Source organism: Staurois parvus, unplaced genomic scaffold (assembly GCF_062004578.1).
Source record: "Staurois parvus isolate SC_StPar_1 unplaced genomic scaffold, SC_StPar_1.0 ptg000159l, whole genome shotgun sequence".
NCBI classification, from domain to species: Eukaryota; Metazoa; Chordata; class Amphibia; order Anura; family Ranidae; genus Staurois; species Staurois parvus.
This window is the reverse complement of record NW_028317955.1, coordinates 5,913,501-5,938,984: the sequence shown is the minus strand read 5'-3', so window position 1 is coordinate 5,938,984 and position 25,484 is coordinate 5,913,501. Positions and strand designations below refer to the sequence as shown.

The window sequence follows — 25,484 nt, the reverse complement described above, 5'->3', positions numbered from 1 at the left end:
AGACATGAGTTTTCAGGGATAATCTGAAGGCAAACAGAGTAGGAGATAACTAGAGAGATCTGGGTAATAAGTTCCAAGTATGGTGCTTTGTAGGTCCGGGAGAAGCCCTGTAGGCGAACATAAGAGGTGACAAGGCAGCTGGAGAGCAGGAGGTTTGAGGAGGAGAGGATGTTTTGGGTGATATTTTGAGATGAGGTTGGAGATGTATTTCGAGGCGGTGTTATGGAGTGCTTTGTTGGCTTTGCTGTTAGTTGATTTGTTAGGTGATCAGAAGCCAGTTGAGGGATTGACAAAGAAGAGTAGTGGACACTGAACAGTTGGCAAAGTGGATGTGCCTGGAAGCCGCATTCATGAGGGACTGAAGTAGGGATAACTTGTGTAGAGGTAGTACATCAAGGAGGAAGTTGCAATAGTCAAGGCGAAAGATAACACGGGAGCGAATTAGTATTGCTCTGGTGTTATTTATTGAGAAGGGACGTATTTTGGAAATGTTGTGGAGGTGGAGGCAAGATTTGGGCAATGATTGCGTGTGGGACTAGAAGGAGAAGTCAAGGGTCCAGGATTGCACCTAGCACTCTGGCGTGAGGGGATCTAAATGGAAAAGTCATTGATCTAAATGGAAAAGTCAACGTAAGTGACATGGGGGATATGAAATCTTTTGAGCTCTTTTTTAAAAATTGACAACGTTACAGCGAGTCACAGCTTGAAATTTTTAATGCTACAGAACTTAGCATCTTTGGGGTACATGTTCATACTGTAAAGCCCTAATAAATAGGCATTCAAACCAGCAATTCATTGGACTTACTACTGTTTGTGGCACTGGGGACAGGGGATGAATCCAAACATAAGAGTTTTAGGTAACATGAGGGTAAATATGGACCTGAAAGCAGACCTGCACTGTGACCATTCAAGGCAAAGCAACATATTCGCTTTAATCCCTTTATCCCTATGTAGCACCCTTCTGGTGTGGGATTCTAGGTAAATCGTGACTGTGAAGTGTTCCGGAAATCGCATTGGCTACCTGTAGTTGTGCATAGGAGCAAGGTAACCAGCTGAAAAAAAATTTGCCTCACGGTGTTCAGCTGTAAGGCCTTATGGTCTGTATACACGATAAAAAATCATACAAAAATTTCTGTACAAAGAAACAATCGGCTGATTAACTGATTGTTAGTATAGTACTTTCGACAGCTGATTCTGACTTTTCAGATAATAAAAACTGAAGGTGCAAGCTTGAACATTTTTATTGTACGTGAACACAATGTCCAATTTTCGTACAGTAATCAAATAGAAAAAAAACACATGATCAGAAGCATAGAATGACCCTACACTTCCCCTTCTACTACGCTAGTACGTATCTACTGACAATTTTCTTACAAGTCAATACCATTCCTGTTACTTCATGATATGCACGTTTGTGGAAAATTGGATGATCGGTTGTCCGGTTTTGTCACAGTGTGTACTAGGCTTAAGGCTGCTCAGAATCTTGCCTCATGGTTTCCAGTTGTGAAGTCTTAGCTTGTTCGGAATTTACCTCATGGTCTAAAGTTGTGTTGGATTAGACTGTCCAACATTCACGTCTACTTAGAGCCCTTTCACACGGGAAGACCATTTAGGTTTGCCTGTCTGTTTTTCAGGGGGACCCGAACGGACCACCCATTGTTCCTTATGGGGTAGGCAGATGTAAATAAACATAAGTGAATTTACACCCACATGCATCCGATCCAATCTACTGAAAACGGATGGGGAAACAATTCCCTATCCAGCTAGCGGATCAGATCAGATGACAGTCGGATGTAAACAGAAAGGTGGTTCGTTTACATCCCACCGCCCCATAGAGAACAGTGGTCTGTGTCCGTGTCCGCTCTTTACAACCCTGGTACCCCTGGCTCCTGGGAAAGTTAACACTTTTTTTGTTTTACTCATGCTATAACTATTTATTCTTAATTTTAGGCAACCTTCACTAAAGAATCATCCATATAGGAGTCGCCAATCTTTGAACAGTCCAAGCCCAGGAGAGACTGAAATGGATCTTCTAGTAACTCGGGAACGACCACGGCGTGGTATCCGGAACAGTGGCTATGATGTGAGTTTTATGTTCATAAGAATTTCTTATTTTAGTAATTATAACAATACAACACTGGAACTCATTCATTTTTATTTGGTAAATAGTTTTGCTTGAATGAAACTGACATGTTACAAAACTGTCATAATGGTCCAAAAATAATTCATGTTTGATGGAGATCCACTAATTGCCACACCTCTACATATGCAAGGCTACCTGCATAACACCTGCTGCTGGTGGTACAATTTTTTGGGCACATGTGTGGCATAAATTCCAGCATATTAGAATAAATACAATGACCAGCTGCTTCTACAATTGCCTTGTTAATCCACACAGGGGTTTCTGTCCTCTCGGGAAGCAGGGCAGTAATTGGACTCAATGCATGAATCATTGTGAGGCATACTCTCCTCTTATAATAATAGCTAATGTGAGTTTATTATCTCGTCCTGGCGCAATGTGAAAAGATCTGCGATTACAATGATTCATCAGTCCTTTGCAGTATCTTTTTTCACTATAGATAAGTCCAGCCTGAGCACAAAGCTGACATTTTCATTCATCAGGCTGCAGAGGATGGTGGAAAGTAGCCTCATAATACTGACGCATGTAGGAAAATCGATTTCTATTTTGAATAATACGAAGATGGAAAGATTTTTTTTTTTTTGTATAAAATGATAGATATGTTTTTCCCTGACCGGAGAGACAGGACTTTATGTCCTGACACCATGGAGTCTTTTATAAAAAAAATTGTGAATGTCACAAACATTCACACAGCTGTCACAAATAATCCCTATGTTTTGTTTAAAATGGGTATTTCCAATGATTGTCAGCTCCATCAAGGGGCCATAATGTGGTAATGCCACTAGATAGAGTTGCCTATCGTATGAAATAAACATATTAGCCAAATTACGGGGATTATTCATGATGGCTATGCGAATGCTTATGACATTCGTAGAGCAAGTTTTTTTTTTATAAGTAGACTTCTAAAGGATAAGTTCACCTTTCGTAACATGTTACACCCATATTCAGGGTGTAACATGTTACAAAAGTACCGGCTAGCAGGGGATCTTCTTCCCACCCGCTAGCTGTCACAATTTAAAAAAATGCTCCGCCTGTTGCTCATTCATTCATTCATCTGCTGATTGCTGGTACACTGCTTTACAGACTCCTAAAACAGAAAAATGTGTATTAAATATTTTTTGTCAAAAGATGAACTTTTTCTGTAAGTGTAGTCTTTCTCTAATGTCTGTAAGTTGTATCCGACCACAGGCTTTACAGAATCTTTCCAAATATATAATCAATTCTGAGAAAAAGTGAGATACACATACTATATATTAACAACATGATCATGAAACATTAATGCTTCATGATGTAGTTAATATACACTATATTGCCAAAAATATTGGGAAACCTGCCTGTACATGCACATGACCTTTAATGGCATCCCACTCTTAGTCCTTAGGGTTCAATATTGAGTTGGCCCACCCTTTGCAGCTATAACAGCTTCAACTCTTCTGGGAAGGCCGTCCACAAGGTTTAGGAGTGTGTCTATGGGAATGTTTAACCATTCTTCCAGAAGCACACTTGTGAGGTCAGGCACTGATGTCGGACGAGAAGGCCTGGCTCGCAGTCTCCTATTGGATTGAGATCAGGAGGGCAGGCCTGCCAAGTTCCCTCATCCCAAACTCGCTCATCCATGTCTTTATGGACCTTGCTTTGTGCACTGGTGCGCAGTCATGTTGGAACAGGAAGGGGCCATCCTGAAACTGTTCCCACAAAGTTGGAAGCATGAAATTGTCCAAACTGTGTTTGTATGCTGACGCCTTAAGAGTTCCCTTCACTGTAGGCTTGGATGCAGCTACCCGGCCATGGAAACCCATTCTATGAAGCTCTCTATGCACTGTTGTTGTGCTAATCTGAAGGCCACTCGCAGTTTGGAGGTCTTTAGCTATTGACTCTGCAGGCAGTTGGTGACTTCTGTACACTGTGCGTTTCAGCATGCACTGACCCCGCTCTGTCATTTTATGTGGCCTACTACTTCGTGGCTGAGCTGCGGTTGTTCCCAGTTGCTTCCACTTTGTTATAATACCACTAACAGTTGACCGGAGATTAATTAGGTTCCATGCTTGAATTCACTGAGGTCCTGAGAGCGACCTTTTCTTTCACAAATGTTTGTAGAAGCAGTCTGCATGCCTAGGGGCTTGTTTTTATACACCTGTGGCCATGGAGGTGATGGAACACCTGAATCCAATGATTTGGAGGGATATCCCAATACATTTGGCAATATTATTTATGTATATCTCTTTTTTTCTCAGAATTAATTTTATATTTGATTATGTAACCTTCTAATTATCCGAATTCCTTGTTGGTTCTGAAGAAGAAACTACAAAACACGTAAACCTACCTTAAGGGCATGTACTAAGAAAAGGAATATCTGTACAACTGTAACATGTCTTTTGTATATACTATGATATTATGTCAATATTTTAATATTATCTTTGAATAAAACTGATGGTTTTATATTTGACTGAGGTTATTGTGTATAGTGCATTATGTAGTGGTGGTATATTTAAAGCCCCAATTTAGAAAGTTGTCAGCTGAACAGTGACTGTAGCCAATCAGCTGCAGTCACTGTTGGGATAGTTTGACAGTCGTGGGTACTGGCTGTCAGAATACAATAGTTGGCAGGGAATATTAGTCCATTCATGCTGTTAACTTGGATGGAGAAGTCTTTGCGTGTATGGCCAGCTTTAGTCAGTGTGCATTGCTTTATTGTGCTAAATAAGCCTAATTGTTCCTGCAAACATACATTTCACTTCTGCTTAGAAAAGAAGTCTTGATAAAGCTGCTTAATCATCACTTGTATAGAGATTTAAATGATTTATTGCTGATTTGGGTGTTCATGGATCTTATGTAAGTTTTATCCATTGTTACTTCTCTTTCCAGAGGAAGTAGGTCAGACTGATGCTTATTAATAATGGAGTCCTGGGAATTTCAGAGATAAGACAGTTGATACCTTACATATTTAGGGAGTAAACAACATGTATCTAGCATCAGTAAACTGTATCCTATTGGATTAAAGTATACCAGCCAAGCAACTTTAATGAGTTTCTTTTCACATTTCAGTTACTCGAATCTAAACCCTAGCTATGTATACTTCACAACATGCAGTTTTCTCTCTCCACTTATCTCTGCCTGTCTCATTCTCTCTATGAGTGTAAATGGGTGATTCTTGCAGTCCAAAATATTTATTGCCCAATATGATACCACTATGTGACTTCCCCTTCTACTTAGCATTAGATCAGGGATAAATTTAGGTTTTTTATGGTCCACTCTAAGTCAGAGGCATAGCTTGAAGCTTGTGGGCTATGATGCAAAAGTCGACCTGAGTCCTGACTACCTACCGCTTCCGCAGCATGCTAAGATACTCCCACTGTGCGTCAAGATGGTGAAAGTGGTGGGTATGTATGTAAAAGAGAAAGCTCAGAGGGCCCAGCCTGGGTGCGTGCTCGGGGTAGGCGAGCCCGCGCCCTCTTACTTCCAGATTCACATACAATCCCACTTCTTTCCACTGGCAGCTCAGAGTGTGGCCTGCCTGCCCCCAATTTGTGGGCATGTACCCGGCTGAGCAGGGCTGAGCAGAGGGGGGAGGGGTTGTACAGGGCTGGGCTGGGGAACTGAGCATAAAGTGTGCCTCTGGGGAAAAGGGCTTGCGCCGTTACCCTGTGTAGGTGAAACCAGAAACTCAGAGGGTCCAGGACAGGCCTAGATGGGCCCCTGCCCAGCCAATCCAGGCCCTCAGAGTTTACTGAATTACCTATGCAAGATAATATGGCAAGCACTGTTCCACAGTGACACAGTGTAAAACCTAATGTGACAGGTAGGCCGCACAGGCCCCCTGGAGCATGGGCAGGTTCACCATTGCGACTCCTGCTAACCCTCAAGCTCAGGCCATGCGCTAATGATCTAATATTTTCTTCTAGTCATTACATACATATTCTGGCTTGTTCCATAACACACAGTGCAGTAACCCATAGAAATAGATTTCTTTTTATAGGAGTCAGACCCTGAAATACGTGTTATGATAATGTACATTGCCTTGTTGAATAAACCTGATGGTGCAACCTTTCATCATCATGTCCTCTTCTTATAGTATAGGAGTCTCTAAACTTTCTAAACAAAGGGCAAGTTTACTGTACATTACATCTTAGGGGGGCCATACTGGACAGTGGGAGTAGAAAATGCTCTGGCATCAAAATAAGTAGACAATGTCCCAGGCTTGGTGATCAGTGGGAGTAAAAAAATTCCATAGCACCTGTGGTCAGTAGGAGGAGTAGTGCTCTCAAGTCCATGGACTTGAGAAGTTGCATGTGCGTGAAACGTGTTATTATTATTATACAGTATTTATATAGCGCCAGAAAGGTTTGCTCAGCGCTGTACATTATAGTGGGGGACAGAACATGAGACAATACAGTAACAAAATAATACATGAGGGGTTCAAGGGCCCTGCTCTTTCGAACTTACAATCTAGGAGGGAGGGGAAAGTGGTACAGGAGGAAGTGGCTGTGGGGGATGGAGTGGTAGGAGGAGTGGAGGAGATCGGCTGTTAGGTGAGAGTGGGGTAGGCTTCCCTGAAGAGATGGGTTTTCAGGGTGCGACTAAAGGTGAGGAGGGTAGGTGACAGTCTGATGGATTGGGGTAGTGAGTTCCAGAGTATGGGGGAAGTCCTGGAGAAGTCCTGCAGTCGGACGTGGGAGGTGGAGACCAGGGAGCTAGAAAGTAGGAGGTCTTGTGAGAAGCGAAGATTACGGGTTGGGTGGTATTTGGGTATCAGGTCGGTGAGGTAGTTTGGTGCAGCATTGTGAATGGCTTTGTATATCATTGTTAGTAGTTTGAATTTAATGCGTTGGGCGATCGGGAGCCAGTGGAGGGAATGACAGAGGGGGGTGGCAGAAGCGGAGCGGTTGGTAAGGTGGATGAGTCTGGCCGCTGAGTTCAGGATAGACTGAAGCGGGGATAGTCTGTGATGAGGTAGGCTGGTGAGAAGGGAGTTGCAGTAGTCCAAACGTGAAATAATGAGGGAGTGAACGAATTGTTTAGTAGTGTCTGGGGTTAGGAACGTACGTATTTTGGAGATGTTGTGGAGGTGGAGTCTGCATGAGTTTGCCAACGATTGGACATAGGGTTGGAAGGACAGGTTTGAGTCTAGAGTGACACCTAGGACTTTGGCATGTCCTGGCAACCAGTCTTCACTTCCAAGCTGCGGCTTTAGCGTGGGTTCCTCCCCTCCGTCTCCTGGACATCACGGTGACGTCACCTGGGATGCCGCGACGCGGCGATCACGTGGTCCCTGCTTGACAGGCGCTCCTCTCCTCCACAGCTCCCCTCTGAGCTGACGGGCCGTCCATCTGGAAACCAGGTGTCTTAAAGCCACAGGCTTGTGTTTTATATTTTATCCTGTTATGCATCATCTTTGATTAAAGGTACACCTCACAGAAAGGTGCTTATATGACTACACATTCCACAGCGCCTGGCTCTTTTCAGTAGAAAATGTGGAATAGACTCCCTCAAGAGTTGGTTCTGGCCAGCTCAGTGGATTGCTTTTAAAAAACAACTGGATTCTTCCCTAGATACATAGAATATAACTGATTACTTACATTTATAGGTAAAGTTGATCCAGGGAATATCCAATTGCCTCTCGGGGGACCAGGAAGGAATTTTTTCCTCTACAGGAGCAAATTGGATCGTGCTTTGCTGGGTTTTTTGCCTTCCACTGGATCAACTGTGGGTGTAGGATTATAACTTTTTTTTTTTTTTAAATGGTTGAACTGGATGGAATTTTGTCTTTTTTCAGCCAGACTACTTATGTAACTATTTTCAGAAACAAACAGTTATAAATGGATATATGAAAACAACATTATGGACTGTCTGCAATTCTGAGGCTTTAACTATACCACTGGCCAGTGAAGGGGGGTCTACCACACAGTCTGCCAGCGGTGGGGCCAATGAACTCTCATTGGGGCACGCTCTCTTTCTCAAGAGAGTACTTAGAATTCTAAGGGCTATTCCAAACACCCTGGGCCAATTCTCTGAGTGGCAGCACAGTTTCTAAACCACCAGAAAGCAAAGTCAGTATGAATGCAGTTGGTCAAGTGTCCTCTCAAGTGTCCTCTCACCACTAATGGCCGTTTCCTCCTGGAGGTCAGATGCGAGGTCACACAACACATGGTCTCTCAAGCTTGCACCAGCTGAATCTTCAGGTTTCACCCTCTCTGAAGCTCAGAGATCATTGCCCTGACAGATCTTCTAAGGTCCCCTCTTGTCCTGCCTGACTGTACAGTCTCTCTGGGCTATACTCGAAGCTCTGCACAGTATAGCAGCCCTCATCCACAGCAGACCCTGGTCAGCACAGCATCAACCCTTGTGGTAGTCCTTGTTTCTGGGCTCTCTGCAGCTTACTTCTGTGTCACACTTAGCTTGGCAACCTCCAGGCTCTCTGTTGCACTTTTTTTCCTTTATCCTGCTCCCTGTCACTCTGGCTCCTCTTCCCCGGTGCTTGGTGGGTAGGCTTTTTCCTGGTTGGATTCTCCTCTTCCTGCCACATTGTCCTATTGCAGTGGAGAGACAAGCTGCAGTGGGTGGCCTCAGGAAGCTAGAACATGAAATAAAGCCAAGGAGCTCTGAATTTAAGGGGCAACTGACCAGGGCTACACCACTATGTTAGACATTTGGGGTTTCCCATTGCTGGAGTCCTTTTCAAATAACTGGTTTCCTGTTTGTTATGTTGACCTATTATCTTCAATACTTTTAAAGTCACTGACCCAAAACAAGTATGCAAACCAGGAAAGTCAGAAGTGCTTATCTAAGTGGCTCATAATACTAAAGCAAGAGAGTCCACATAACAGGCAGATGACTAGTTTTTAATAAAGAGTGGTGAGGATTTGCATTCTCCATGGATCTCTCATGACAGGTTTCCTTTAAGGAATCTGCCAGTGGTTTATGAAGCCAAACATAGTGAGATACTGTCACCTGCCCATTCAGGGCAAAGAGAAAGTGTTCCATGATAGGCAACCCACAACCCACTTCCCCTAGCATGGTATACTCACCTTTGCTGTGTTCCTGAGCCTCCTTCCCGCTGAGCCCTTGCTATGTCTCTCAAACAGACTGGGACTTCCAGGTATGGGAAAACCTGTGGCAGTGCTCGGGCATGTTATCAGACCTAAAAAAGTCTCCTGCAGGAGAGGCAGTAATGTCATCCGTCCAGGTAAGCTCTGATGCCATCTGACACCAGAGATTAGAAATGGTGGAGATGTGAGGGTGCGTAATTAGGGAAGGTAGACTGGGCTATTAGGAAACACCTAAATGGCAAGTAAACTTATACTTACAATTTTTTAAACTGGCCGCAGACCCTAAAGCAAACTGTTGTTATCTAAGAGGATCTTGTTAAAACACATATTAAGGGCAACCTTTTATAAGAGAAATATAGAGGCAGCCACTGCTCACATCCTTCTGAATCACCGACCTGGAGCAAATATGCGGCAACAGAAATCAAAGCATAGTTGAAACTGTTTTTACATGATGTACATACTTGTTCTGGGGCAGTCACTCAGAATGTATGGAAACCTTTGGGTGAGCATCACATTTCAGGAACTAGTATTTTCAAAATGAAAGCTTTGGCAAAAGAAAAATTTTCTTGCTATAGGTTTACTTTAAAAGGCATGAAAATACACCACATTATAACATGACATTAAAAAAGTAAAAAATGTGCTTATTAAAAAAAAAGGAAGTGTAAATAGCCCTGACATAGAACATGGTGGTGGATCATGGCTTGAGCTTTACCCTGCTGTAGATGCTGAACTAGAACCTGTGCAGCACACAATCTGACTCTAGGGAGCAATAAGTAGGTAGGGTAATATAGAATTCAGCAAAAAAATGTATGATTTGGTTTATTTCCTGTCGGCATATGTATATGAACTTGCTGTAGCTGTCATACTGAAATGTCAAAATGGGAAAATTGAACAGACTACTATAAGTCCTCATTGAAATGCAGTGACTGTCAAAACTGACGCTTCATAATTTCCCTGTGGACAAAAAAAAAAATCAATGTGTGGTGGAGAAAAGCCGCAGAAGGCTGAGAGTGAATGAGAGTTTAACCCATTAGTGGCATCTGCAACAGCTGATATGGCATATGTTAATGCTCTTGTGTGTCCTGTTCCCCACCAAAGCCCAGAGGAAGTCAACTGCTTCGTAGGATTACTTAATACAAGTTTTGGTCATTGCTAGACTTAAAGGAAAGGCTGTGTCAGATTTATTTTTCCTTAAATAATTGTGCCCAGCAGAGACACGTCATTGTGGTATACTTCATTTAATATTAATCAGTTTTGACTGCGGATAATGTTATCTCCTGTGATGTCACACTAATCCCTTGTGTCTACGCAACACCCCAACTTTGTATAGTCAGATTATTACACATTAAAATACCAGAGGGGCTTTATGATAAGATAAAGTCACTATAGGTAAATAAATAATGACAATACAACAGGATATCATCATGCTTTTGTATAGTAACCCCTGTATGAAAAACTGATGAGCTGCTATAAAGGCCCTGTTAGCACAGGGTCTCTTATATACAATAACATACAGTACCTACTAAAAGAATAGGCAATATGTTTACATTATTAGAAAGCATGTTTTAAACCACCATCTTTTTCTGCTCTTTGCCTGCTGCAAGTATTCTACACTTCTGGTATATGGAATACATGCTCCCCTGCTGCAAACTGTGGTACTTGCTGCCAGCTCATACTTCCTGGTGTGATATATGATCTGGTGGGAGAAACCACAGCAGATAGCAGGGGAGCTAGTATTCTTAACACCTCAAAATTTGGAATTCTTGCAGCCACCAGAGAACAGTGAAGAGGTAACATTTCACTGGTTGCCAGAAATGTAAAATTATCACTAATATTATTTTAGTGATATGTTATTGTATAGATATAAACATGCAAATGTGATGTGTGAATACTAATCCTTTAATATGATCAATAAAGTATATCTAAATCCAAAAACTTTAATGTAGCCTTCTATAGAGTAGTGAATGGTTAAATCTGAAATTCAGGGATTGTTACATAGTTACATTGGTTCATCTTGGACCAATGCCAGTATAACTGTGTCATACCTGTGGGATCTTCCCTAGCTTCTGGGCCCTGTGCTGAGTTCCTGTGTGAACACTGGAGGTTGCCAACTTGGCACAGGCACCAGTAAAAGAACACTTTGCATTTTCTCAATGAGCACAAAAGTGTTTTCTAATTGGATGAGGTGGAGAGGTGGGGCAGTGATGTCACAATCGGAGGACATTGCATTCATTGAGAAAATGCAATGTGTTCTTTGAATGGTGCCCATGCCTAGTGGTGGCTACTTAGTGATTTCCAGCTTTTTTTATTTTCGCTATGTGCATTCTGTTTGGGAGACTTGCCTTCACTTCCTGTCCTGGAGTGTTCTGGAGACACAACGGGAATTTAGAGGAAATCCCAGTGGGAGGAAAAGTGCCTCATAACATTGGGAGAAATAGTGCCCCAAGGAGCACATAAAGGCTAGCAAAAGGCCACATCTGGACCTCGGACGGAAGTTTGGAGACCACTAATTTAGACATTTGGTCTGACTCTCCATTTCTTTTCTGTACCACATTAGGGTAATTTATGATTAATAATCAAAATATACAGAGAAGCCGTGAATTTGAAGACCACAAAATAAGAATAACCCCAATGAAAAAAATGTAATTATTGTTTTGGTACACAATCCATATGCTGTATAAAAAATGGCACTGATTCATTCTGTTTAATTAGATCCAGCTACAGTAATCACAGTTAGGAATTTTAGAACTTTAAGGGGTATGTGCGCAGGATTTGTTGGACAACATTGTCCTGTTTTTTGGGGAAGAAGAGGTGTGTGCTTTTTTTTCCTAACGTGTGTGTGTATATATATATATATATATATATATATATATATATATATATACCAGTAAAAGTAATATTTTTTTATTGGAGATAAATTCATTTGTGGTGTTCATATTCACTACTTTCTATATATTTTGTTTCAATTATTTTATTACTAATAATTAAATCAATTTAGTAAGTAAGTAACCTGTCCAATATATTGTGAAGAGAACCTCATTTAAATTAATATGGATTCCATCATTTTAATTGATTGTTGATTGGTAGCTGTTGATTAACCAACCAACGTGAGAGGAAGCTGTAAAGAAGCTGCTTATAAGCTTACATTTTTCCTAGACATGCATGGGGATACATAAAAAATCCATGCAGTTTGTATCACTGTGGAGACTGAGCCTAGGACCTCGGCACTGCAAGCCCCGTGGTCACTGTTCTGCCTATGGCCTCTGTGGCGTGTTGCATATCCACTTCAGAAAGATGTTTGTGCACAGTATCTGGTAGGTGATTTGTGTTTAATAATTTTATCCTTGTGCAAGCAAATTTAAAGTGGTTCCTGTTTACCCGTAGTTTTATTGTTTGCGTTTCTTCCGCATTGTAGAGGATGGGTCACGTCAGCCCATCATTTCATGAATTATAACTATTAGGAGACCTGGCTCTTGAGAAACCCAATAGCTACAAGGCAAGAGATTTTCCTTTGGCTGTGGTATGACCAGGGCTGGTGTTAGACTATTTTACGCCTTAGGCTAGACCAGCTACTTGCAAAAAAATATTAAATCAACAAAACCTGAAACTGCTAAATTTCTTTTAATTTGCAAAAATAAGTGCCATAGGATGCCACCAGCACCAATATTAAAGACACAATAAGCGTCATGAATGGACAGTATCTGTAGCTGGCAGTGGCAGGGTGACAGTTGCAGTGAGTGGAGGAGGTTGGATCCACACCCTGACAGATCCCAGTCTGGAATTCCCCAGTCAATGGGGGCAGATAAAACGCTGTGATCCGACACAACACACCACCACCAACACTAACACAGATCAGCAGGCCCAGCAGGTATTAGAAGAGCAAGCTGTGAGATCATGATGATGTCATCACTTACTGACACATTGCACATGTGATGGATGGATGGCCGGCTGGGTCACACTCACACAGACACGAGACATTAGAGTCAGACAGGTGCAGCTGCAGCTCCGCCTCCGCTGATGAATGGGAAGAGAAGGGCTGGAACTCCACAGTGATCAGCAGCCACCAGCCGCCTTGCAGTAAGGGACTGAGTCTGAGAGGAACACTGGAAGGAGCTGCAGCTCAGCTACTACACTGGCCTCAGACACTGGGCATCTTTCTCTGTCCTTCTGTGCACTCGTCTCCTCTCTGCTACCCCTCCCCTTAGCTGGACAACCATTCATGTTGGCGTCTCACATAGAGAGGGAGTGCCGACCTGTGCTGCACCCAGGTGCCCCTAGTTGGTAGTGTGCCCTAGGCGGCTGCCTAGTTTGCCTAGTGGAAGCACTGGCCCTGGGTATGACCTTTTAGAGAATGTGAGCTAACCAATAACCTGCTCAGGGGTAGTCTGTATATTTTTTGAAAATCAGATGTTGTTTTACTTTATAGAAAAAGTGCACCAAGTTTCAGCGCTGCAGAAATGGCTTTATGTGAAAGAATATGTAAACCCAACATTTCATATTCCTGATATGTGCCTGCTGTACCATATACTTGTATGAAAAAGTATCCTGTTCTCTTTGTATGGCTTCCTTTTGTGAAATCCTTGGTGTTCCTGCCAGTTCCTCTGCTTTCCTAATAAAACTGACCATGCTATGCAGGAGAGCACAGTGTAGTCAGTTTTCTGGCTAAACTGAGAACTCAGCCTGTTCTTCTCCAATGATCAGACTTGTGATGACATGTCTCCCCCCACCGTAACCCACACAGCCATGCATTGGGACGACCAGAGTAATGTTTTTTTCTCTCTGAGCTGCTTATCCAGCTGAGAACAGAGAGTATGTAATCACTAATAAAAAAGGGAAAAAACTTATTTATAATGTTTCCTTACATGTTTATACAAATATTTAGCCTTTTGTTTATATTTTAAACTGGATGGGTTGTTTTACAAGATGAGGGTTTACATATTCTTTAACCTCTTCCTGACCACGCTATAGCTGAATGATGGCTACAGCTCGTCCAGTTCTGGGAGGGCGCCTTATGCTGCCAATCTGTGACCATTAGTGCCCCCAATCAGTGTCACTTATTAGTGCTCTTCAGTGTTGCCTATTAGTGCCCATCAGTGCTGCCAATCAGTGCCCATCATTTCCTCTCATCAGAGACCATCAGTGCCTCCTCATCAGTGCACCCTATCAGTGCCGCCTCATCAATGCCCATGAGTGCTGCCTATCAGTGCCATCAGTGCTGCCTATCGGTGCCCATCAGTGCAGCCTCATCAGTGAAGGAGAAAAAGTACTTGTTTGCAAAATTTTATAGTACAAACTAAAAAAAACCTTTTTTTTTTCTTTTTTGTAATTTTTGGTCTTTTTTTGTTTGTTTAGCAAAAACATAAAACACCCATGGAAGCGACATTTGAATTTTTTTTTTTTAATGTTTAAAAAATTACAACTGACATGGACGAGATCAAACTACAGAATGACTGGTGTATCAGTTATGTATGCTATATCAATTTTTCAGTGAAATTGGAGTTTGCCTTTAATGGTATCATAATATAAATCTACTGCAGCATAATATGTGTCATTTTTCTTATTTAGACGGAACCTGAAATTATTGAAGAAACGAATATTGATCGGGTAAAACAAGCCAGAACGTATATTAAATCTCGTCAAGCTAAAGGTCATTCTGAGACATCTACGCTGAGCTCTCAGCCTTCGATTGATGAAGTCAGGCAGCAGATGCACATGCTGCTAGAAGAGGCCTTCAGCCTGGCATCCGCGGGGCATGGAGGACCCAAGCGTCAAGCAGATCCATATGCTTCAGTGCAGCATATGCCATATTCAGAAGTTGTCACTAGTGCTCCTGGCACAATGTCTCGACCTCGGATGCAGTGGGTGCCAACGTATGGACCTGAAATGTATCAGTATAGCCTTCCCAGACCGGTAAGATTGTATGAAGCTTACATTTTTTGCTTGTCTAATGCACGAATGAAGCATCATGCAAATGCTGGGAATATCAAACTCACTTGTCTGCCCTTACCCCGGTCAGTTCTATTGTTATATCCTCAAGGCTAAGGTGTTCTGGAATTCCACAATGTGTGTTTGTGGAGATATATATATATATATATATATATAAATATATATCCATATATATATTTATACTATAGTATATATATATATATATATATATATATATATATACACACTGTACAAAAAAATTACAGGAACACTTTTAATCAGAATATAGCATCTAGTCAATTAAACTCCTGGGATATTGATCTGGTCAGTAAAGTAGTAGAGGGGGTTGTTAAACAGTTTCAGCTGCTTTAGTGTTAATTAAATTATTAACAGGTGCACTAGATGGGTAACGATGAGACAACCCCCAAAACAGGAATGGCTTTACACGTGGAGGCCACTGACAATTTTCCCCCTACTCATCCTTTCTGACTGTTTTTCACTAGTGTTTACACTTGGCTAGGGTCAGTGTCACTACTGGTAGCATGAGGCAATACCTGGACCCTACAGAGGTTGAACAGACAATCCAACTCTTCCAGGATGGCACATCAATATGTGCCATTGCCAGAAGGTTTGCTGTGTTTCCCAGCACAGTCTCAAGAGCATGGCGGAGATTCCAGGAGACAGACAATTACTCTAGGAGAGCTGGACAGGGCCAGAGAAGGTCCTCAACCCATTAGCAGGACCAGTATCTGCTCCTGTGTGCAAGGAGGAACAGGATGAGCATTGTCAGAGCCCTACAAAATGACCTCCAGCAGGCCACTGTTGTGAATGTCTCTGACCAAACAATCAGAAACAGACTTCATGAGGGTGGCCTGCGGGCCCAACATCCTCTAATGGGCCCTGTGCTCACTGCCGGGCACCATAGAGATCCTTTGTCATTTGCCATTGAACACCAGAATTAGTAGGTCCACCACTGGTGCCTTGTGCTTTTCACAGATGAGAGCAGGTTCACCCTGAGCACATGTGACAGACGTGAAAGGGTCTGAAGAAGCTTTGGAGAATGTTATCCTACCTGTAACATCGTTCAGCATGACCGATTTGATGGTGGGTCAGTGATGGTCTGGGGAGGCATATCTATGGAGGGACGCACAGATCTCTACAGGGTAGACAATGGCACCCTGACTGTCATTAGGTATCAGGATGAAATCATTGGACCCATTGTCAGGCGCTACGCTGGTGCAGTGGGTCCTGGGTTCCTCCTGTGCACAACAATGCCTGGCCTCATGTGGCGAGAGTATGCATGCAGTTCTTCGAGGATGAAGGAATTGATACCATTGAATGGCCCCCACTCTCGCCTGACCTAAATCCAATAGAACACCTCTGGGATATCATCTTTCGGTCCATCCAACACTGCCAGGTTGCACCTCAGACTGTCCAGGATCTCAGTGATGCCCTGTTCCAGATCTGGGAGGAAATACCCCAGGACACCATCTGTCGTCTCATTAGGAGCATGTCCCGATGTTGTCAGGCATGCATACAAGCACGTGAGGACCATATAAACTACTGAGTACCATTTTGAGTTGCTGCAATGACATTTCAGCAAAATGGACTAGCCTCCTGCATAATTTTTTCACTTTGATTTTCAGGGTGTCTTTGAAGTCAGTCCTCTGTAGGTTGATAATTTTCATTTCCATCAAACGATGGGGCATCCTTACGTTCCCAACACATTACCCAGTCTACATCAGTATAGAGATCCAGCATGAGATTTTTCCCCATTGAGATTTGATGTGTTTTCAAAGTGTTCCTTTAATTTTTTTGAGCAGTGTACTTACCAGTACAGAACTGCAAAAAAGGAGATCCGATTCGGATGGACTGGAGGCAGTGCCAGTGGCTGGCCAATAGTGGGTGGTGTTAGTCTAGGAGAACCTAGGAGCACAAACAGGGAGAAGGAGAAAAGCAAGCATAGAACTATAGCAGATAATTTCTTTGAGAAAGCACACATCAAAAACATTCTCTAATCACTTACTGGGTTGAAGCCAAAGGAGAGCGCTTCAGAAGTTGCGGCAGGCAGGCAGGCAGGCGGCAGTTCTTGATGTTAGCAACAGTGGTGGCACCATCGTTTGGGAACTGGCATGATTGGGAGTCCACAGTTCAGGGAAATCCAACCTAACAGCACAAAGAAAAAAGATAGAATGGGGGAGGGTGAAGCAGAAAAGCAAACGGGATAGTGGCTAATAGTCCAGTGGCCACTATTATGTTTGCTTTTTCCTTCATCCTCCTGGTCAAGCACACTGACATTAGTGCATACAACATGCCCCAAATCATCTCCGTGCTGCCAGCAGTAGTACACATTCACAATCAAATACATGTGGCCTGTGCCAGCAGACGTAGACTTAGACAGGCAAAAGGCGTGACCTTTTTGCGCTCTCAAACTGAACTTAGTGCACACAAAATTCCTAAAATAATCTCAGTGGTGGCAGTAAAGTAGTAGTTGTAGTACACATTCACAACACATACATGTGGCCTGTGCTAGCAGATGAGTTAAGCTTAGGCAGGTAAGTGGTGTGTCCAGCCTTTTTGCATTCTCTCAAACAGATAATGGCATCATCAGGCAGAGCGGCACCTGGATACTGGATCCGTGATCACTGCAGAAGGGCACTTTGTGATATATGTGTGCCATGCTCATCCTCATATGGTGAAATTTAGATCCATGTTTTTATCCAGATAATGTACATAAAGATGTGAAAATGAAGAAATCCCGGCCACACCTCCCCTTCCCCCCAAATATTTTTCTAATGTTCTAGAGGCCTCCTTTCTGAAAATATGGGTAATTTATTAAAGAACCTGGCAAAAAAAACCAGAGAATAGGGGCTTCTAATCTTCTCTATATCTGATCGCTTTTCAGAGAGTGAGGGCTCTCTACCTCCTTCATCTCTGATCTCCAGTTAGAAAGTAATATGTAATGGAACTGGACCCCAACTGCACTAGGGTATTCCCATTAGACTCCAGCTTCCCTGTCCGAACACAGATCCACGGACACCACCGCTGACCAAACAGGGCGAGACACCACCAGATTTGTATGAAAGACAGGAAATAGACTGCTTTTTTTAAACATAGATACAAGATATATACACAGGGCGGGGAAATACACCCAGCAACAGGAAACACATCAGCAGGCCATCCCATCAGGGGGAAAGGGCTGCTGGAAACACCCCCCCCCCAAGCCATTACAAACACATACATCCCATAATAGTTTGCTGCCAAGCAAGACACACAATAGAACAATGGTATACACCACATGGCAGTAGACAATACACAAACCCATACATTCCATGATAATTTGCTTGCAAGCAAGACACATAATAGAACAATGGGACAACCACATGGCATTAAACAATGAACAACCCCCACACCCCACCTATACATGTCTACACAATATCAGGACAGATCACCCTGCACCCCTAAACGGGCACAGGGTGACTTACACATAATAGGAATATGGGGAGCTGAGACAGGGGTCTCCCCACCTGTCCAAAGGGGGCTGTGTTCCATGGGCCCCCCACCCAAAGTCACTCCCGTCACATAATAGATTCCAAGCTCTTTCATCTTTGACCTTCAGTTAGAGGGCCCACCACCTATTTCATCTTGCACCTCTATTCAGAGAGTGAGGGCTCTCCAACAATTTCATCACTGACCTCCAATCAGAGTGACAGCTGCTCACCTCTTTCATACCTTACCTCCAGTTACAGAGTGGGGACTTCCCACCTCTTGGATTTCTTTGATTACATTGAGGCTCCGTGCACACTAGAAGCTGAAAAAAATGCTTGAAAAATGATGTATAAAAAATGCTCAACATGAACATATCAGCTTGCAAGACTGAGACTGAGTGAGTAGCCCTACACCCCCTGGGCCAGTTAAGGGAAAAAGAGCACTCTGATGGGAAACCTGATTTGCTTCTTACCCAGGACTGTTTCATTTAAAGTGCCAGGCACTGGATTCCATTGCCCGGGCATTCCCTCAGGCAGCTGGATAAGAAGAGGATTTTCCGGGGTCTGGGGTGGTACACTGGGAGAGGCTGGGGAGCTCTCCAAGAAGAGTTTCTGCTATGTAAAGATTTGCATACTTAGGTACATACTTACTAAGGAGTTTGTCCTCGGTTTGCAGGTCCATTGGGCATCCCATACACCCCTTACCCCATCCAAGTACAACACCCCTTAATAAACCATAAAACCAAGCTCAATGACTGTTTACTGACTTTGAATACAAGTCTGTGAAAAATGCTTGTTGCCTGGCTGTGCAGGACTATAGGGGGATCCAAATCAAATCTTCAGCACCTCCTACAGTAGTGCTACATGTATATATTGCTTAGAGAAGTTATTTAAATACATGCTGAATGTGCCTCAATATAAATCAGTGTTTCTAACTGCTTATGATACACAGAAAGAGTGGTAAATGCATGAATGAACTTTCACATCACATCTATGATTACACTGATGTTCCTACTTGGTTGTGTAAAATGAGATGTGGATGTATCCTGACTGAACATAATCATTACAGACACATTGTAAGGCTAGAAAGGCGTAGATGTTGTGTGAAAGTAAACCTCCAGCCTGGAGCTGGTTAAAGTAGTTACAGCAAACCCATGCACATGTTTTACATAAACAGGAGGTTTTGGTGACTCGCTATGCCACACATCCTTATATTTTATAAGGGATTCTTTAGTCTATTTCATTTTTATTCAGATCTGCACAACTATTTATGGCTTTGGAAGTGTTTTATCTTTTTGGACACTAATGGTGTGGGGCGTACACAAGTCTGTGAAAGTATGGGCTCTGTTGTGTGGATTTGGGTGGGTTTTAGGTGGATTGGTGGTAAACGTTTAGTGCTGTGGAGGATTAGGGTAAGGGATACCTCACTTGGCTCTGGCAGTGATGAAGGAGAAACATTTCTTTTAGATTTACCAAAACCTTTGCGGTTTGAAGACCTGCACAAACTATGCATTTGATTTGCATGCAATCAGACAGGCCATGGTACTACATATCAAAAAATATATATAAGCAAGCGCATGTACAAAAGAAGCATATGTTATAGGTAGCTGCCAGCACTACAGGGCATAGGCAATGATCCCAATAAACGTATCAAAATATATATAAAGTGCAGCGCTATGATATATATAAATGAATTAAACTCAATTCATAAAGTGATCCTTGAAAAATATGCAAAGTGCTAATTAGAGCAATATGTGCATTAAGTGAGTAAATAAATAAATGTCCATATCATTCCTTCTGGTTTCAATAGAAAAATAATTCAGCAGAAATAGTCCTCAAATTAAGACACGATATATCCTTGTGACCAAAGTGCAGATGTGCATATATCTTTAAAGGTAATCCACCACTTCTGATGGGTGTGCACTCACCAGAACTTTGATGTATACAAGTATTGGTTACAATCTGACACATCTGGATGCAGGAGTAGAGAAGCAGCTTAAGGGTTAATCACCCAGCATCCTCTCAGTACCGGAGGTATCTTTAATCTGGGGAAGATAGCTCAACCGCAGGAGCCAAAGGGACAAGCATGTGGCTGCAGCAGGCCATGTGCTCTCATCTGCAGGTCAAAGGGCTTACATACTGTAGTTGCTAGATCTAATATGCCCCAGGAGCATGGTTCCCCTTAGAGAGGTCTGTGTAAAGAGAACCAAGCTCCTGGGACATCTTTGGTCAAGAACATTACTTACAGGGACTTGTGTGGTTTTCTCCTATACTGCCTTTCTGGTTTGGTGGAAGTGGTGAATTTACTTGGTATTAGGGATAAGGTAGTGTAGCACTACCCCCTTAGGAGTTGCTAAAGATTTGAGTCCTATACTATAGTTCTGTACAGCCAGATAACACACATTTTTCACAGACGTGCATTCCAGAGACAGTAAACAGTCCTTGTACTTGGCTTTTAGTTTTTATTAGGGGTATTAAACTTAAATGTAGTTGAGGGGTGTATGGGATGCTCAAGGAGCAGTAAACTGAAGACAAATTCATGGCACCTATGTACAAGTACAAGATAGGAAATTCTCTTCTACGAGAGCTCTCCAGCCTCTCCTGGTGTTCAACCCCAAACCCCAGATAAATCTTCTTATTTACCCAGCTCTCTGGAGGAATCCCTAGACCAGGAGATTCACTGGCTGCCACTTTAAGTTACACAGTCCTGGGTAAGGAGCAAGTCAGGTTTCCCACCGGAATGCTCTCTCCCCTTGTCTGGCCCAGGGGGTGCAGGATTATCATTCAGTTCTTGCCTGTGAGCTGGTTGGGTTGGTGGCTGCCTTCAGGCCTGCTGCTGGGTTGGCTCCTTCCCTGGCTCCACAGGCGGTCCTCCCTCCAGGGACCAATGAGGCTGAGTGATCCTACTTTCCAGGTCCCGCTCTGTAGGTAGGCCCTCTCCCACTGGGTCCACTCCCAGGCTCCTGCATCTCAGCCTTCCTCACATCTTCCACCCAAACTCTCCTGCTGTTGAGCAGGATCAAGCACACTTAAAGGCTGCACTGGCCCCATGCCAAGCATCCTGCTTGGGGATTGGCTGGAGTGTGCAGGCCAGCTCCTCCTTGCCCCCGCCCACTGCTTCTAGAGTCTTCTCCAAGATTCTAGAGCAGGGGGAGGTGTCAGGGAACTGACCTGCAGAGCCTGTCAGCCCTGACCTAAGGTTGACCCAGCTGACTATTGCCCAGGCTTCTACTCAGCCTTACTAACAAAAAAAAAACTCTAGCTAGCTAGCTGCCCCTGGCTATCTAGAGGGGCCCTACAGTATGTTGGGTCGACACAGTCCATGTGTTATACAAAATAAAATGAACTTCAATAGGACAAACCTTAATAAGATAAATCAGAGTCTCACCTCATCACTTGCAGTGGGTGCATGGATGTGAAGGAGCTTTTGCTTGGCAACAGAGGTCTTGAGTGGACTATAAAGGTGTTTTGTCAAGCATTCCAGTGATCTTATAGTCTCCACCTTCTGGTCAGCAGTAGATATACTTACTGTGATCCTGATAGTCCTCAATAACCAGAGGTACACCCAAATTTCTCCAGCAGCAGTCTCTTTCAGTGTGCACAAAAAAGGTGTTTCCCTTTCTATCTCAAAAAGATAAAAGGGTTGGAACCCCTGTGAGGTTTTTTATTGCATTGTAAAAAGTCCAATCAGAGCAGCAGACCAAAGAACTGAGAGTCCACAACCATTTAATATTGGTGTTCCTACATAAAAACAATAACAATATAAAACAGCCAACATGCTTCCGAGGTACTAAGATCTCCCCCTACTTCAGGGCTCAAATATTGCATATACTTGGGGGGACTCAAAATGGCACAATCACCATTTGGAAGTTGTCTTTGCTGATGCAATTTTGCTCCTGGTCATTTTCTACTTTTCATCTTTCAAATAATTATTTGTGGTGAATGTGCCAGTTTGAGTTCTCCCATATATATATATTTGAGCCCTAAAGAAGTGGGAGAGCTTTGTACCTCCGAAATGTGTTGACAGTTTTATATTGTCTTGTTGTGAATGATCTCCATTATTAAAACATTTTGGACTCTCAGTTCCTTGGTCTAGTGCTCCTATCAGACTTTTACCACGTGGATTCCAAACTTTAAGACCCCTGGTTAAAGGGAACTCTGTGCTAAAAGCAGCCTCACTTGATCCATTGCACCCTTAATACATTTAATGTAACTTCTTTAATTCTAATTCAGTGACTAGTCAAATGCAGCAACTAAGTCTTACATGATCCAGTTTTTTTTGCTATCTGTAGGAAGAGTCACCCTCTGCATTGTCACCAGGACAGAAAGTTAAGGAGAATCCTACATTAGAAACTGTAAGAAAACTGTTTGGTTGAATTTCTTTACCTTTGCCTCTGCCTCCAAGAAACACAACTTAATTCAGCTCCCTAATAATTAATAGATCATTAAGTGTATTTTTTAAATGCAGGCAGTGTAAGTACCTGAATCTGATATTTGTACAGCAGAGCTATAGCGCGAGAAGAAGTAGCACAAGCAACAGGGTGGATTTGATTTAAATCAAACTGATTTAAATCACGATTTAAATCACGATTTAAATCACTAGTCAGTAAGGCTTGATTTAAATCCTAGTTTTCTACATAAAGACTAATTCTTGCTGGTATAACTTTAATATGCAAGTAGATGAAGATTTTTAGAATAACTTTTCATATTAGTTTTTTTATCCCCAGTTTAATAGGTTAATCATTCATATTTGGACAACTTTTCTGTTGTACTTAGGAAGGAGAAATATAATCATTACCTTAATAATAACAATTTAAATAGATTTATACAACTGAAACAATAACATTCCAGCATATTTTATTTGCTTAAACAAACATTCATGTTTGCTAACTAATTTGGCTAAACAAAATATATATATTTTAAGAAACTTAGACTGTCAGCCCCTTCCTCCTCACACTTAGTTTCCCTTTCTTCTTGTGCAGATCTATTCCACTCCAAACAATCAGAAAAATATTGTTTCTATTCTATTCACTGAACTTCTTGAAACTTAGCACTGAAGGGGTTGATTCTGTATTCATAGGTTTGTAGAAGTTAGGATTAAGGTCTTTTTCTTAACTCTGTTCATGTTATAACATTTTTGCTGTGAAGAAGAGGCATGTGATCTCCGCTGAGTCAAATTCATTTTTGAGAACTGCAAAAGTAAACCAAACATCTGTGATAATATCTTGTAGGCAGAGAAACTGCCCAATAATCTTACAAAAACCTCTGGAAGAGCATGACATTGTGAATGGATTCATGGAATATATTTACCAAAACAATTAAACATATACACCTTTATTCTACATAATTAAAAAACTAATCTTTATTTCATGATGGAATAACCTTTGGATGGTAATATATTTTCCTCAAAAAGCATTTTATTAAAAAAAATCCGATTAAAATCAAAAAAATTAGATTTTTTTGATTTTTTAAAAGAAATCATTGATTTTTATCCACCCTGACAAGCAATTAGTTCATGTGCTGACAAGAAGCATGCTGATAGGAGGAGAAAGCAGAGTGACAGAGGGAGCTCATCACTGTGCTGCTTCTCCTTTCACTCTCAGGGAACAGACAGATCCAGGGTGCCCTGGTCTCAGAGGAAGTGAGTTGAATGATGCTGGCCATCAGACTAAGGACTTTTAGCAGCAGAACAAAGGACTGCAGTGAAATCTTTGGATTGAAGCTGAATATTGCAGCAATAGCTGTTTTTGTTCATTTATCCTTCATAGGGCTGTTCAACCTTATCTTGATTTCTTCTGTAAAAATAGTTGGGTTAGTTCACCTAAAAATGAAAATTCAGCTTTTGGTAGATATTAGAGGTAAATCACCTAATGGAGTCTTTTCTCTATCCTTGAGTTTCTATTTCTGCACGCTGGCTGTGACATTTATGGCCTATTCCCACTCTCCCTATTGGAAGTTTAAGGGCTAACTCCACTTTTTACACAGTGTTACATTCATATTTAGAGTGTAATATGGTGCAAATGGGGCCCCCACATCGCCCCCTACCTGTGACAACATACAAACGCTCTTGCACCCCGCAGCAACTGTCACTTTTGAAACTGGCATGGCTGTGCATGGCTTCACCTGCATAACTGTGCCATTCATGCACAGAGATCTGTGAATTATGGAACTACAAGTCTGCCACCATGGCAGAAGAAATTGTAGTTCTCAGTGGAACACAAGTGTGGTGATAAGCTCACTTGGAGTCTAGGAACACTTCCTCCAACTCAGTAAATGAAAGCCCTACTTCTGTATGGACCAGGGGCGGACTGACAGCTCTTGGGCCCCCTGGGAAAATAGGGGATCATGGGGCCCCTGTGTCCTTGCCCAAACTCAAAAAAGCCTATGAAAAAGGTACCAGGGGCATCTCATGGGGCCTCCTACTGACCCCGGGCCCTTGGGCGGTGCCCGAGTTTCCAAATGGACAGTCCGCCCCTGGTATGGACATAGTGCTGGAGGAAATGTCTGCAGGAATTGGCATTGCATCTGCCATCCACTGATTTTGGTTGCAGTACTTTGCAGGCTGATTTGCAAAACATAAGTGCTGATTTTTTCCCCCTGCAAATATATGTGTAGTTATTATTTTTTTGCAAAAGGTGGACATAGCCTTTAATTTATGCCATCTTACCTGTAATGCAGTAGAAAGAGTGGGAACCAGGGGCGGACTGACCATTTGGAAACTCAGGCACTGCCCGAGGGCCCGGGGTCAGTAGGGGGCCCCATGAGATGCCCCTGGTACCTTTTTCATAGGCTTTTTTGAGTTTGGGCAAGGACACGGGTCCCACGATCCCCTATTGCCCGGGGGCCCCATGAGTTGTCAGTCCGCCCCTGGTGGGAACACTCATG

The 25,484-nt window shown here is 42.6% G+C and overlaps 1 protein-coding gene across 2 annotated transcripts in view; it reads left to right on the top strand.

Annotated features, from left to right (window-relative positions):
• The window catches only part of KIAA1549L (KIAA1549 like), a 216,674-nt gene that overhangs the window by 166,363 nt on the left and 24,827 nt on the right, over nucleotides 1-25,484 (top strand). The window contains exons 16-17 of one of the 2 annotated variants that reach the window (XM_089675873.1): nucleotides 1,951-2,083; nucleotides 14,752-15,096. In XM_089675873.1, coding sequence (XP_089531999.1) covers nucleotides 1,951-2,083; nucleotides 14,752-15,096 — 478 coding nt within the window. The remainder of the gene's footprint in view (nucleotides 1-1,950; nucleotides 2,084-14,751; nucleotides 15,097-25,484) is intronic. The other variant, XM_089675874.1, reaches the window with a different exon arrangement.